We start from the raw sequence: 14,162 nt of genomic DNA, 5'->3' as shown, positions 1-14,162 counted from the left end.
TTGGCAGGGACGCAGGTGCTGCCTTGGGTACATCCATGCTGTGTGTCTGTCCCCACCAACAGCCACATACAGGGAACAGCAGAGAAGTTTTCCTCCTTTCAAAGTGCCCAGAATGTGGCTCAGACCAAAGGGGAAGTACAAACCTGTGCCCCCTCACCCCCTAACTCCTTCCAGAGGTCCAGGGCCAGGGACAGCTCCAGGTCCTCTCCCACACCCACGTGGGTTGCTGGTCCTGCACTGGTGACGTGTCTTTGTGTCCCACAGCCCCACCAGATCATCTTCCAAGAATTTGTGTAATCACTTCCTAAGCTATTATGATTCCTGGGCTCCATTTGGGCAATGAGTTACATGGTTTAATTACTCATTGTGTGAAATATGCTCGTTTTGCATCTGCCACTCTGTAATTTCATTTGGGGCCTCTTTGTTTGCTTTGTGTCCCCACACAAGAGCCACCGACCCCTATTCACTGTCCTGTGCCGCTGCACCAGGGAATACAAATCCCGCATCCTTTTCCCCCCCGTCTGTGAATTCTTTGCAAGACAAAAAGGGTAATTTATTTAATTGTTGCTGATATAATGTCCTAAAAGTCTCCTTTCCCCTCCAACAGTTAATTACACTTGTTAATTATTTTAATTATTCCCAGGGTAATACTGTAGGTATAGAGGAGCATAGGAGTAAACACGGAATGGGGAAATTGGGGTTTACTCCAAGATCTCTGTTGATAACCAGGCTGTAACCACATAGTGGGGCTAAAACCACAGCAGGGAACGTTTGGCCTGGATTTGGAACTTTCTGTTGCAGCGTGGAAGGATTTATAGGAAGAGAAGGCAGATCCTGCAGGATTGCCCTCGGAGGAGGCCTGGAGAGGCGACTCCAGCCTTTCCCTCCTGGCAGAACTGGCACAAAATAGAACCATGACTTGGGGAAGTACTTCTGGTCAGCACCTCCGTGACAGTGGATTTGTATGAAGGAAGAAACCAAACCAAACCAAGCAAAATTCCAGCCTGCTGGAAAGCCAAGTTTCAGCCTGAGGCTTAGGAACAGCCCACCTCCAACTCCAGCCGTGTTCCGAGGGGAGCAGTGGCCCCGGATCTGTGAAACAGCAAAACTCGTTTGTGGTCCCACAGAGCAGCCTCTGCCAGTGCCCCTGGAGCCAGGGTGAAACCCGAGAGCTGCCGCAATCCAAACCTTCTCCACAGCTCCTTTTATCTTCCTGGGGGGAAAACAAACAGCGCAGAAGCCGGAGCTTTGTGGCTGGGATGTCGCACATCTGGTTTGAGCTCCAAGAAATGCACTTCCACCCCCTCCCCGAATTGTTCATGTTAAAACAAACAAAACCCCAGCGATTTTGTGAGATTTTGGCTCTGGGATGACTTTGGAGCAGCTTTTACTGAGAATTCCAGGCTTGTGCTGCACTTCATCCCCAGTGGAAGCAGCACACCTCGCTCGCCAGGAGGGAGGCACTTCCAGAGGGGAACAGCCGTGCCCTGGAACCCCCTTACTGGGAATGCTGCTGGGAGTGGGAGGGGGGAGTGGACTTGACCACTCTGTGTTTAGGTTTCAATCCAGCATTTTTCCCTGAGTAATTTATGCTTCCTCTCTCCCTTTTAAGAACGTCTGGAATTGTTTAAGATGTGTCCAATTGTATTAAGTTGCCTTTGAGAGCTTTATGGTGTCAATTGGATTCCCACTCATAGGAACAGAGCTTTCCAATTTGCTGGTTTTCCCTTTTCCATCACATCAGCACCAACTTCCTTTCAGTGCTTTCAGGTGTTACCTCAGCCTGAAGTTCACACTAACCCCTGGACATCACTTCCATTTGACGCTGTTCCAGTGATTCCCTGGATGGTGCTGCAGGAGGGAGGGAGTGTCATTCCTCTGGGATCCTGTCCCACCGGCCCCGCCCTGTCATCTTCCAGCAGAGGTGGATAAATCAGGGATGATCATGGAATCATGGAATCACAGAGTGGTCTGGGTGGGAAGGGACCTTAGAGCCCATCTCATTCTATCTCCTGCCATGGGCAGGGACACCTTTCATTGAGGCCAGGTTGCTCCAAGCCCCATCCAGCCTGGCCTTGGACACTTCCAGGCACAGGGCAGCCACAGCTTCTCTGAAAACAGAAGAAAGGTGTGGGTGAAGGGGTTAGGAGCAGTTCTGATCCTCTCCCCATCCCCTCCTTGACTCACCCAATCCCAATCACACCCCTTCCAAAGCAGGGGACAACGGCCACACGAGTCACCAGTGACATCTGTTCCCTTGTCCATGCTCACTTGTGACCACCTCCAGCTCCTCCGGCCACTGGGACAGTCTCTGGAAGCCACGTTGACATTGTTCTCTCAAAGGACAGAGCTCCTCGAAAGCTGCCCAGCGCCGGGCCCGGGGTGTTCCCGGCTCCTGGAGCCCATCCAGGGCATCAGGTTTCAGAGCGGGGGCTCCCGGCAGCTGCACGGGAAAGGAGCAGCGCCACTGAGACAGGCAGAGGGAGGAGCCATCGTTTCCATTGCAGAGATTCAATTTTCTTCCTCCTTCATCAGATTAACACCAGTGTTACTCCATTAACTGCCAGGGAGCTGCTCTTGATCTGAAAATCAGAGCTGTCGGAGTGTCACAGAATCCCAGAGTGGTTTGGGTTGGAAGAGACCTCAAATATCCTCTGGTTCTGCCCCCTGCCATGGCCGGGGACACCTCCCACTCTCCCAGATTGCTCCAGGCCCCATCCAGCCTGGCCTTGGACACTTCCAGGGTTCCAGGGGCAGCCACAGCTTCTCTGGGCCCCCTGTGCCAGGGCCTCCCCACCCTCATGGGGAAGAATTTCTTCCCAATATCCAAACTAAATCTATCCTACTTCATCTTATGCCCTTTCCCTTTGTCCTGTCCTTCCATCCCTTGTTCAAAGGCTCTCTTCAGCTCTCCTAGGGCCTCTTCAGGCATTGGAAGGGGGCTCTAAGCTCTCCCCAGAGCTTTTCTTCCCTGGTGAACACCCCCAGCTCTCCCAGCCTTGCTCCAGAGCAGAGGGGTTTTCCCTTTTTTTTGTGTACAGTCACTTCACTCAAAGGAGCAAAGGTAGATATGGGATGAACCTGCAAAACCCTTCCTTTTATGTGCTTGGAGGGGTTGTTTTATTTTATTTTCCCCATTTCCCCTTTTTTTTTACATCCCAAGGACCTCACACTGTGTTTGCCATTCTCTTGCTTGCTGAGGCAGCAGTGCCTTTTCCCCCTGTGCTGCTCCAGCACGTTGCTGCTGGTGGAAACCAGGATGAAGTCTGGAGGTGCCTCCTCTGATTTCCCTGTCCCTCCCAGGACAGTGACCAGAGTTTTCGAAGTGGTTTTCAGTGGGTTTATTGTTCTGAGCAAACAAAAGCAAATGCTTGCCCAGTTCTGTTGAGGATCCCGTGAGGACACTGTCAGGACACTGTGCTGCTCTGGGAGCCTGCACCAAAAGCTGCATCATGGAATTACAGGAACATTTAGGTTGGAAAAGCCCTCCAAGCCTATTGAGTCCAACTGTTCCCCCAGCACTGGCAAGGCCACCATTGCCCATGTCCCCAAGTGTCACATCCACAGTTAAATCCCTCCAGGGAGGTGACTCCTGCCTGTGCCAGGGCTGGACAACCCTTTTTTCCCTAATATCCAACCTAAACCCTGTCTGGTGCACCCTGAGGCTGTCTCCTCTCACCCTGACCAGCTGCCTGGACACTCACCATGCCAACACAGCTCAAATCTCTTCCCATGACATCACCTCAGAACCATCACTGCCTTCACACTCCTGAATCTCTTCACCTTTGCATCTTCAAGGTCCCCAGTTGTTATGATGAATAATGATAATCAGATCCACAGCAATCTGCGGATCTTTCCTAACCAGCATCAGACCCAGGAACACCTGGAACACAGGGAACAGATAGCCAGGGACCCTGGGGAAGGCACTTTCTCCACAAATTCCAAATAAACCTGAAAGTTTGAAACCTCTCCTTTTCAGGCAAAATAAGCCAAGCTTGGGAGCTGCCATGGAGCTGGCTTTGGATTCAGTGTCTAGACACCAGGACAGCCGTGGAGGAGGGTTTGGCATAAACCAGACAATCCATTCAGTTGTGCAACTCTCTCAGTACCCCATGGCTCCGAAAAGTTATGAATTTGAGCAAAATGTTCTTGGGCAATTTTCTGTACTTATTTGAAAGAGGAATTTGATTAGAACAATAGTTATAGAATTAAGAACAACTCCCACCCTGGCACTCAACAAAGAAATAACCAAAACCAAACACTCTGCTGTATGCTCTGTGTAACAACCTCTGGGCTCAGATGGAGAGACACGACCTGGGATCAGAGTGACCTCATTCCAAAGGGTGTTTGTACCTCGGCAGACGGATGGATCCTGTGCTGAGGAAATATCAACTGTACTCAGTGTCTGCTGCTTGAATCACAATGCTTGAGACACTCAGTGACTGGAGGCTGGAGCCGAAGAGAGATGGTCCCACGGCACCAGGGCTGGGAGAAGGGGCTCCACCTTCCTGCAGGGCTGGATTCCTGTTTGAAGCCCTTTTAGAGAAACCACTGGGGTAGGAAGTAACAGAAATCTAAAATATGTCCAATATACATTCTCTCCCTGGAGCAGGCCCATTGGGATTTCTCGCCAACTGCTGGCTAAACTCATGGAATCATGGAATCCTGGGATGATTTGAGTGGGAAGGGAACTTAGAGATCATCTAATCCACCTCCTGCTAGGGGCAGGGACACCTTCCCCTATCCCAAGCTGCTCCAAGCCCCATCCAACCTGGCCTTGCTCACTTCCAGGGATCCAGGGACAGCCACAGCTTCCCTGGGCACCCTGTGCCAGGGCCTGCCCACCCCACAGGGAAGAATTCCTTCCCAAATCCCAACTAACCCTAACCTCTGTTTAAAACCATTTCCCCTTGTGCTGTCACTATGTGCCTGTATAAAGGGTCCCTGTTCCTCCTCCTTATCGGCCCCCTTAGGCACTGGAAGGGGCTCCAAGGTCTCCCAGAGCCTACTCTTTTCCAGGCTGAGCACCCCCAGCTCTCCCAGCCTGTCTTTGTGGAGTGGAAATTTGGTGAATCATTTTTAGATGTCAGTCAGGATGACATTTGAACTATTGCTGGATCATGTTCCAGCTGGGATGTTCAGTCTGGTTTTACCCACATCTCAGCACACTTCCACCAGGCACCGGGAATCCCCTTACTGCTCCATCGGTTTTCACTGGAGGAGAGACCAGAGATTTTCTCTGCTGGATTAAGGGAACACAGTGCCAAGGAAAAGGCCCCTCAGAACTCCCTCACCTTCACTGCTGAGGAAGATGGAGCCCAGTTAATCCCGAGTGTGCAGAACAGGGGGAGCAGCAGGAGTAACAACCCCCAGTGCCTCAGGCTTGGAAAATGAAATCCACACTCAGACATCCTCTAGTGGCCCTGGAGGACTCATCCTGAACCCCACTGCATCCAAGACACTCGCACTGAGGTGCTCTTTGGGGTTTGGACACAAAATATTCAAGCTCTTGGAACTTCCCATTGCTGGGCTGAGGAACAATTTAATGGGAGAGAGAAGGTTTCTGCATTGCTGACATTTTTCTTCTTATTAAATATATCCTGTAGATATATCCTGGATGTGAAGAGACTTTCTGTAAAAGCAGGTTTTAGCAGGAGTTGATAAAATTGCACAAAAAAGCTGTAACAAAACTGGGACTTAACCCAGGTCATTGGTCTGGTCCAGTTCTTTCCCAGAACAAGGAGGCCTGGATTAATGGGGAGTCACACAACTGAGGCAGACAGGGGCTTCAGCCCCAGCCGAAAGCCCAAAGCTCTCCAGCTCCATGGGCTGTCCCTCTCCCACTGCAGCCCTCCTGGAATTTGGGACCTTTCCAGCAGCACAAGCAACAAACCACAATCAGCTTTTGAGGAGTCTTTTTTATTAAGATAAATCCAGCAAAATTCCTAACAGTGGGTACATACAACCAACCTGCCCTTTTTGAAAAGAAATGTTTGTATTTCATTTAAAAACAGGATTACACTTTTATTTATTTATTTTTCTTTTTTTTTTTTTCAAAACTGACAAAATAAAATTACATTTGGGAAACAACAGATTTCCAGCTCTTAGGTTTTTTTCATGAAAATAGCTCACCTTCTTTATAAAAGCAACCCACAGAACCACTGGAATGTTTCACACGGTTATTTGTTTTGAGACCTCCCCACTTTAAGAAACCATACAACACATACAAGGGAAAAATTAAAATCTGAAGTCTGTAAGCATGACTTACACAAAAAGGGACACACTGACAGAAGTCAAAAGCTACCACCACTTATTCTTTCCATGTACCATACAAACTATTACAATCACAAAATTTAAAAACAATGACTTTTTTTTTTTTGTTGTTTTGTTTTGTTTGTTAGGGATTTAATTCCCAAGTAACCGAGATGAAGATGTTCCATAATTAAATTCATGCTAAAAAAACCTGCATTTATAAAATAGTTGATAAAAATATTCCTCTCTGTTAACAATACAGCATGGAGGTACGGATACCAAATGATGGAGATATAGGGCAGGGTTAACATTACTCGGACTTGGCTTCCTTATCATCAGATGCTTCAGCAGCTGGTGCCTAGAAAAAGGGTTGGGAAGAACAGAAATATTATTGGTAATGCTAATTGGATCCCAAACTAACCAGCATCAAAAAGAGACCAGTTTGTTAACACTGACATGGACAAGGCTTGGTGTGGATAGACAGGAATGCACAGAAAACATCCATGTAACAATGGGCTGATGATTCTTAAAGTAAAAACACAGGAGTATTAATTAGTGGGGTAATTTTGGAATAAGTGTCTGCAGAGAGGCAGAGGTTTGCAATCTATTTTAATTAGGATCAATGATATATTAGGGGAAGTGCAAGCCCTCATCACGGGGCAGTGGAAGAACTACACATCAACCACAATCCTGCTCTGTCTGAACTTTGGGGAATCACTCTCACCTTTCTCTATAAAAATGTGCTTTTACTTTCCAAGTCAACATATCAAACCTGCAGCTCTCCCTCAAAGCCCCTCTGAAGCACATCAGCCGTGCAGTGCTCTAACCAAGCAGCTCCTGATCTTGTTTCAGAGATGAAAGAATAAAGGACCCCTGGCTGGATGGCGACACTCAACCCATGAAGAGACACCACTGTCAGTGACAGAACACAAGGGGCAAAGAGAGCCCTGAGAAAACACTGCTCCTCTATCAGCAAGGAATCTGCTGGGACAATCCCTCAGCAGCTGATGGAGCCTGCAGCTGGACCTAGCAAAAGGCAGCTGAAGTAAGGAGCTGCCACAGCGAGGACCTGTGGGAAGAGGCTGCAGATAAGAGACAAGATCGAGTCTACTTTTCAAATCTCTTGTTCAATTGTTCTGAGCCAAATAATTGTTTTAAAGAATTGTGTAGAAGTCAAAACCAGATTTCTGGCCCAGCACCAACCCGTGCTGAGCCGCAGAGGAACCCAGCAGTCCAGAGGGGATGTGCAAAGTCAGCTCAGGGCTGGAGGGTGGTGATGTCCCTGGGTAATGTCTCCACTGTTCCCCAAATCTTGGGCATTGCTGTGAGCCAGCCCCGAGAGGGACCAGGGCCAGCAGACAGCACCTGGGGAAGGGCTCCAGCACAGGGCAGGAAGGAGCTGCAAGGACAAGGCCGTTCCTGCAGGCTGTCCCTGGGAGCTGCCCTGGGCAGGTACCACAGCTGCTCTGTCCTCACAGAGTGGCAGTGACCCCCCACCCTCTGGAGCCCAGCAGAGCTCCTGCAGCTGTGCTTCCAGCACATCTGGCTCTGTTCCCAGCTTAGTGGAGCTAAAGTACCTCATTAGTTTTGGTATCTCCATTTTCAGAGTGGTTTTCTTCTTTAGCATCCTCTTGTTTAGTTTCCTCTTTGCCTTTGGCTCCTTTCTTCCCTTTTGTTGCTGCCTTTTTGTCCTCCTTTTTATCATTTGCTGCTTTTTCTTTCTGTTGAGAAAACAGACAGTGATATATTAAATCCTGATTTCCACCTTGAACATCAGCATGTTCTCAACTCCAAAACTCTCTGCACAACCTCCTTCCACCCCCCAAACTTCCTATTGACCAAGGTGAGATTGAAGTTTCACAGGAGGAATTTTTTCCCTCTGTCTGTCCTGGATGTGCTACAGGGAAGTGCAGAATATAAAAGCAGCCATGGCTGGGGTTAAAAGAATTCTCATTTTAAATAGGCATTCAATTAAATTAGCTAAAAAATGTTGGACTGGCCTGTACTTCTGCCCTGCTGCTGAAAGGCAGCCACAGAAGAAAACCAACACGTGCAAACACCAGAATAGTTCAGATGTGCTGTTAATGCCTATTTAGAAAACTGTAACAAAGCTGTAGGCAAAGGACTTTCCCCCTTCCCTGCCAGAAATATTCCTTGTGATAATAAACTACTTCCATGCCAGAAAAACTGGGGACTCAACAGCATCACTCTGCAAACCACAAGAGAGTTGCATTTATTATTAAGGCACAGTTTCCTATATGTGGCTCAGGCTAAATCAAAACAAAACCCAAAACCTGATGCTTCTGTAGTAATCATTTTCCATAGGCAAGGTCAGATCCTGACCCAAATACCTGACCCTCATTAGTTTCACTTCCAAAGTTGTGCCTCTTGCTGCCAATAAGTAACAGCACTGGCTCAGCCCCTTGCTTGATTAACCTACTTCCCACAGAGGAACCAGAAACCCTGCAAGATCTGCTCCCAGCTGAGTGGGGATAAATGAAAATCACTGCATATACATTTATCTACTCGGCAGATTTCTCTCAGTGACTACAAGTTACTAAAAGGTTACAAAAAGTTTTAGTTTCTCACTTCAATCCCTCCGTTATTAATGCACACAGTTAATTCACCTTAAAAATGAGCTGCTGAGGGCAAACTCAGAGCGTTAAGGGGTAAAGTCACCTGATTCTCCAATTATTAAAATTCACCAAAATTAACAGCAAATCCTCCAATAATGCAGAAAATTTAAGGTGGGGGCAGTACATTCAGTGAGTGAGGGTCTCTTTCCTCTCTAACCTGTCACTCCTCAGTCTGAGGGATTTCATCCCACCCTGAAAACTCCTACAGTGTGATGCCAGGAGTCCCTCTCTTGGGAATACCCAATATGCTGGTGCTGTTTGGCAGTGAGAATTACAATTGTACTATGGCACCGCTTATCTGTTCCCTTATCCCACCAAAAAAAAAACCCCAACAAAATATTAACAGAGCTAAAAGCAAATCTCTGTGCTGGAAAAGTGGAGGAGAATCCAGGGAAATGGACTTCCATGGCTGAACTGACTGGAGGGAAAGGGTCCCACAGGACACAACAGGACCTCAGCTACAGCCTTGTGTTCATTTTCCTCAATAATTTTGCTCTAGAGGTGGCAACAACAGTTCAAAATTCAGGCCCTGCATTTTAGAAGTGACAAAACTCCTTTGCCAGCTCCATGTTTATGAATGTGGCAAAGTTTAATCTATTAAACTGTGGGTTTAATCTATTAAGCTGTGGGTGAAATCTGTTCTGACACACGGAAACCATTCCAAGGTGCTGAAGGCTGACAGGGAAAGCTCTTGGGGCAGACACAAATCAAAAATGCCTCCACAATTCTTACTCCATCACCCTTTGCACAGGTGCTGGTGCACTTGGAGGAGCTCTGGAGAGCCAAAACCACAGCTCAGGTGTCCTGGCTGCAAACAGCACCTCAGGAGCAGCAGGACCAACGCTTCCCAAGTCCAGCTGGGCAATTCCCAAGGCACAGCTCGCAGGGGATCCCTGCATGATCCCAAAGGGAGACCACAGCACCCAGCTGTGCCCTGGGGGCCCAAACAAAGCTCTGTCAGTCCCTTACAGGCCTTAACTCCTGCAACCCTGTTCCTACAGCTTTTCACATTCACTTAAGGCAGATTTAGTTGAAACCCCACAGTGCTTCCATGAAAATAAATAAGGAAACTTGGGAAAAAACCCAACTACAACAACGTGGATCTCCACTGCTGCCCTGCCCCGTGTGCCACCAGCTCTGCTCTGCCTGGGGCACCAGCCACTAGAGGGAAGTGCAACCCAGAGTGTCCAGTGCTCCATCCAGCCAGGAATGTGAATTCCAGCTGCAGCCGAGATGGAACGGGAAAAGCTCACTCTGCACAGCACCGAGATTACAGAGCCGAGCCCAAAATGACACCTGGGGTTCTCTCTCCCACAGCATCTCTGCTGCTCCACACAGAGGATGTGGAGGATGTGGAGGGAAAGAGGTCCCTCATCTGGAAGTCTGCTGGGCCACAGGCAATTGCAAATTCCTTTTCAAAGGAAAAGGAAAAAGCTCCTGGTTCCCAGCTCATCATCTCCCTCTGCAACCAAAGTGTGTCTCTGCCCTGTGCTTTGCCCACCAAACCACAAGGAAAATGTGAGATGGGAACAGGTTAAAAACAATCACTGAAGTTTTGTTGCTGGGGCATTCATTGGGGTTTTTTTTTGGTTTTTTACCTGCAAAATCTTAAATGTTTACAGAAAAATCTTAACAAAAAGGCACTGCAAACTGATGGCTGGGAAGGCTGGTAAGAAGGGGATGGAAATAAATCCCTCATGGATTGCAGAACTGCCCCCTTTGAAATTTCAAACTGTTGCTCCAAACTAAAAAAGAGCTTTAAATAGTTTATTTTTAAATTATACTGTCAGACATGCCAATGTTTTTGACATTTCCATAAATATCCAGCTGAAGGGGTCTCAAGAACTCGGAGTGATTAGAATGTGATAAACTGATAACTAACTGCAGAGAGGCCTCAGAATGGAAACAGAGTAAGAAACTGTAATTAAAAGCACGATTGTCAATGCCTCCTCTAATTGAGTCTCTGATCTCTACTCCAAGCATCATTTTCCCAACAATGCATTATATGAAACTCCAGAATGGCCTTGTAAAGCAGCAGCAAAGCCTCACCACAAGGGATTTCAAATCTGCTCAGTTTACCACATTCTTCTGTAGAAATTGGATAAAATGATGTCTTTCTCATTCTTTCAGCTCACATAATTCCATCTTCAAACTTTCAAGATAATAATGAATAAGCAAAGTGGTTAATTGTGGGGGGTTTATCCCTGTAAATACCTTGAGAAGGAAAATATGACTTCAGTTCAAGACCCTTACCTTAGGTGCTGCCTTTTTGGGCTTTGGCTCCGGTTTGGGTGGAGCAGGTTTCTGCAAAAAACAGAAGAAACAACTCAGGTGAATACCAGAAATAAATACTTATTTTTATGAGCATTATGTTGGTAGCTTTTGAAAATTATTTGTTGGCCCGGCAAAAAAAATCAATGGGCAAATTACCAGGCTAAGGAGAGAGCAGGTGATTTACAGAGCCACGAGCATTTGTATGGAGAAGTCCTACAGGGAACAAATCCATCCTGAGATCAATATTCCTTAACTCTGGATACTTGTGCCCAGATGGAATGTGCACTGACACACACCTGGTATCTCACAGGAGAAGCCTGGGATGTGGGGATGTTCAGGCAACAGAAACATGGAATGGGAATTTTAAATATTGCAATACTCTAAATGTGCCTTTCCCAATTCTGGGGGAAAAACCCTAATAGTTTATTTGAAGTGTCCCCATCCCAGGTGATAAAATATTAAAGGAGAACTACAGGTACTCACAGCAGATAGTCTGGCTGACCTTCTCTTTGGCTGCATAAGGAAAGATGTGTTAGTAAAATTCAGAGAGCACATAGAGCACAGCTTTCTCATTACTGCCACCCAAAATAACACGGCATCCTGAAGCCCCACAGAAATCTTAGCATTTATGAAATTATGGGCATTATGGTGAGGACCTTGATGACTCCCCATCCCTGGAAATGTCCAAGACCAGGCTGGATGGAGCTTGGAGCAGCCTGGGATGGTGGAAGGTGTCCCTGCCCGTGGCAGGGGGCAGAACCAGAGGATATTTGAGGTCTCTTCCAACCCAAACCATGCTGTGATTCCCTGATCCTTGTACACCCAGCTCAGGGTATTCTGTGACTTCCCAAAAGTGCACCTTTGCTCAGCAGGTCTCTGCTGACGCGGTAAGGGATGAATGTTCTTTACTTGCAGGAGTTGTGAGGCTAGAAGGGACATGTTCCCACGGGATCCATCCCTGACCTCAGCCCAGGGGAGCTGCTGGACCCCCAGCACCACCTCAGGGGGGTCACCTGCCACCTCAGAGGACAGTGATGGCCCCGAGCACCCCAAAACCAGGCACAGGCTACCCCCAGGGGCTGAACACCCCTCATGAGCTGCGTGGGCTGCCTAATTTCTGCAGAACCCCACGGGAATTCTTGGAGTGGGGACCACACACAACTCCTACCTCCTCCTTTGCCTCGCCTTCAGCTGGAGCCTGCAAGGAAAGCGAGACACTGAGGTGAGAAAGCAGCACCACCCCCTGTGACTCCACCTGAGCCCTGAGGGGAGCCGGGGGGGCTCACAGGGCCCCCCAACACCACCCGCAGCAATGGCGGCCTCCCCCCATCCCCACCGCCTCGCGGACTACAACTCCCACAATGCCCCGCGGCCGCCGCCGCTACGTCATCACGTCGAGTTCGAAAAGTTCCCGCCAATTTCCCCTCACACAACAAGGTCGCCGCGGGCCCCGCAAGGACAATGAGGGACAACCGGGAACGCGGCGATCGCGCCCGCCCGAAGCGTTTCCACTGGGTCCGGGCCCCCGGCGGCCCCGTCCGGGGCCCTGAGGCGCCTGGACCGGGTCGAAACCCCTCGAGCGGGCGCCTCGATGATTGAGGGGCGACCGCGTCTCCGCCCCGCCCCCCCAGCCCGCGCTGTGAGGGGAGAGGGGGGCGCCCCACATTCCCGCTGCCCCAAAGTTCCTGACTACGGCGATAAATCCCTTTTCCCCGCTTTCCTTGAAGGCCAGTTTCAAATTCTGCGCCGCCTAATGGCCCCAAATTACCATTGCACAACCATCTGGTATGACAAGAAGTGGGAGGCAAAAAAAAAAAAAAAAAAAAAAAAGGAGAACAAAGGCAAACGCAGGAGAAAGAGGCGACGTTTAAAGGCGAATCCAGCCGGGAATGGCGCGATGGGGATTAAAAGGCTGGCGGAGGTGGGTGGGGGGGCCTGGGGGGGTCGTGGCGCAGGTTTTGGGGGGGTTTTGCTGCCCCGCGTTCTCCACAGGGGCAGCACAGCACTATGGCTGTTTGTAATCCAGCATGGAGACACTGCTGCTCCAGCCTTCTCCTCCTTCCCAAACAAAACAGCCCAAAAGTGAACTCGCCGCGCTGCCCTGCCCGCCCCGAGCCCTCTCCCTCCGCTCCCCGCTCCGCTCTAGGACATACACCAAAAATTAAAAATGCAAAAAAAGAGAAACCAACCAAAAAACCCAAAAAACTCCACACACACACGCGCGCGCGCGCTAAATTTTTTTTTTTACAGCTAAATTTCCGCGATTGCCGCTTTAATCTCTCCCCCTTCGCTCCCCATCTGCCTTCCCTCGTTTTTTAATTATTTTTTTTTCGTACTTACCTTTCTTTTGGGCATAGTTGCACCTTAATAGTTGATTGCAAAACCTAATAAGAGATAAGATATCGAAAAATAAATGGAAGCGGCGAAAAACTGTTCCGACCGTCCTGCAAAAAAAAAAAAAAAAGAAAAAAATAGACAGGAAAAAAAACCCCAAAAATAAAAAGGAAGATGTTTAAGGGACCAAGAGTTAATTGCGGCAGAAACTGAACAAAAAAAAAAAATCCCCCCCTCTTTATTGCAAACAGTAAAATACACCAACACGCAACCAAACTGCATGAATGGGGAGCGCGAGATGGGCCCGGCCGCTGACTGACGGCCGCAACGGCCAATGGGAGCGCGGGGAGCGGCGCGGAGGCGGGGCGTGGGCGGGGCCGCCGTAGCGCGAGCGCCGCGCGCTTTCCGCGTGTGCGCGGCCCGGAGCGCGGCCCCGGCGCCGCCGCCTCCGCCCGCCCGCCGCGGGGCCCCGCGCCGCCCGCCGCCCCCGGGCCCCTGCCCCCCGCGGGCCGCCCCAGAAACTTCCCCCAAAGTTCCCGCAGGCCGCAGGACCACAACATGGCCGCCTCGGCCCCGCGGCCTGCGAGAGCGCGGCCGCCGCCTCCCGGCCCTGCGGTACCTGTTGGAAAGGGCCGTGGCCCGCCCGTGGCCTCGGCCGGCGGAGGG

At 49.4% G+C, this 14,162-nt stretch overlaps 1 protein-coding gene and 1 long non-coding RNA gene across 5 annotated transcripts in view; one reads left to right on the top strand and one right to left on the bottom strand.

Moving 5' to 3' along the window:
* LOC119712859 overlaps window positions 1-7,816 on the top strand; it is a 21,702-nt gene extending 13,886 nt beyond the window's left edge. The window contains exon 4 of the long non-coding RNA XR_005259891.1: window positions 7,105-7,816. This is a non-coding gene — a long non-coding RNA (uncharacterized LOC119712859). The remainder of the gene's footprint in view (window positions 1-7,104) is intronic.
* HMGN5 (high mobility group nucleosome binding domain 5) lies at window positions 5,901-14,162 on the bottom strand. 4 transcript variants are annotated; one of them, XM_038164618.1, is made up of 7 exons: window positions 14,116-14,162; window positions 13,503-13,546; window positions 12,331-12,360; window positions 11,646-11,675; window positions 11,142-11,192; window positions 7,830-7,973; window positions 5,901-6,610 (listed from the first exon to the last, which is right to left on the bottom strand). In XM_038164618.1, exons 2-7 carry the CDS (start codon window positions 13,515-13,517, stop codon window positions 6,563-6,565), a joined length of 318 nt encoding a protein of 105 aa, XP_038020546.1. In that variant the 5' UTR covers window positions 13,518-13,546; window positions 14,116-14,162; the 3' UTR covers window positions 5,901-6,562. The 4 variants fall into 4 exon arrangements, with proteins under 4 accessions (XP_038020546.1, XP_038020545.1, XP_038020544.1 ...); XM_038164617.1 differs by lacking the exon at window positions 14,116-14,162 and adding an exon at window positions 13,762-13,817; XM_038164616.1 differs by lacking the exon at window positions 14,116-14,162 and adding an exon at window positions 13,762-13,789 and having other exon boundaries at window positions 13,503-13,606.

This window comes from Motacilla alba, chromosome 4A, assembly GCF_015832195.1.
Source record: "Motacilla alba alba isolate MOTALB_02 chromosome 4A, Motacilla_alba_V1.0_pri, whole genome shotgun sequence".
Lineage (NCBI taxonomy): Eukaryota > Metazoa > Chordata > Aves > Passeriformes > Motacillidae > Motacilla > Motacilla alba.
Note: the sequence above shows the minus strand (reverse complement) of the source record. Positions and strands in the feature narration are given on the sequence as shown.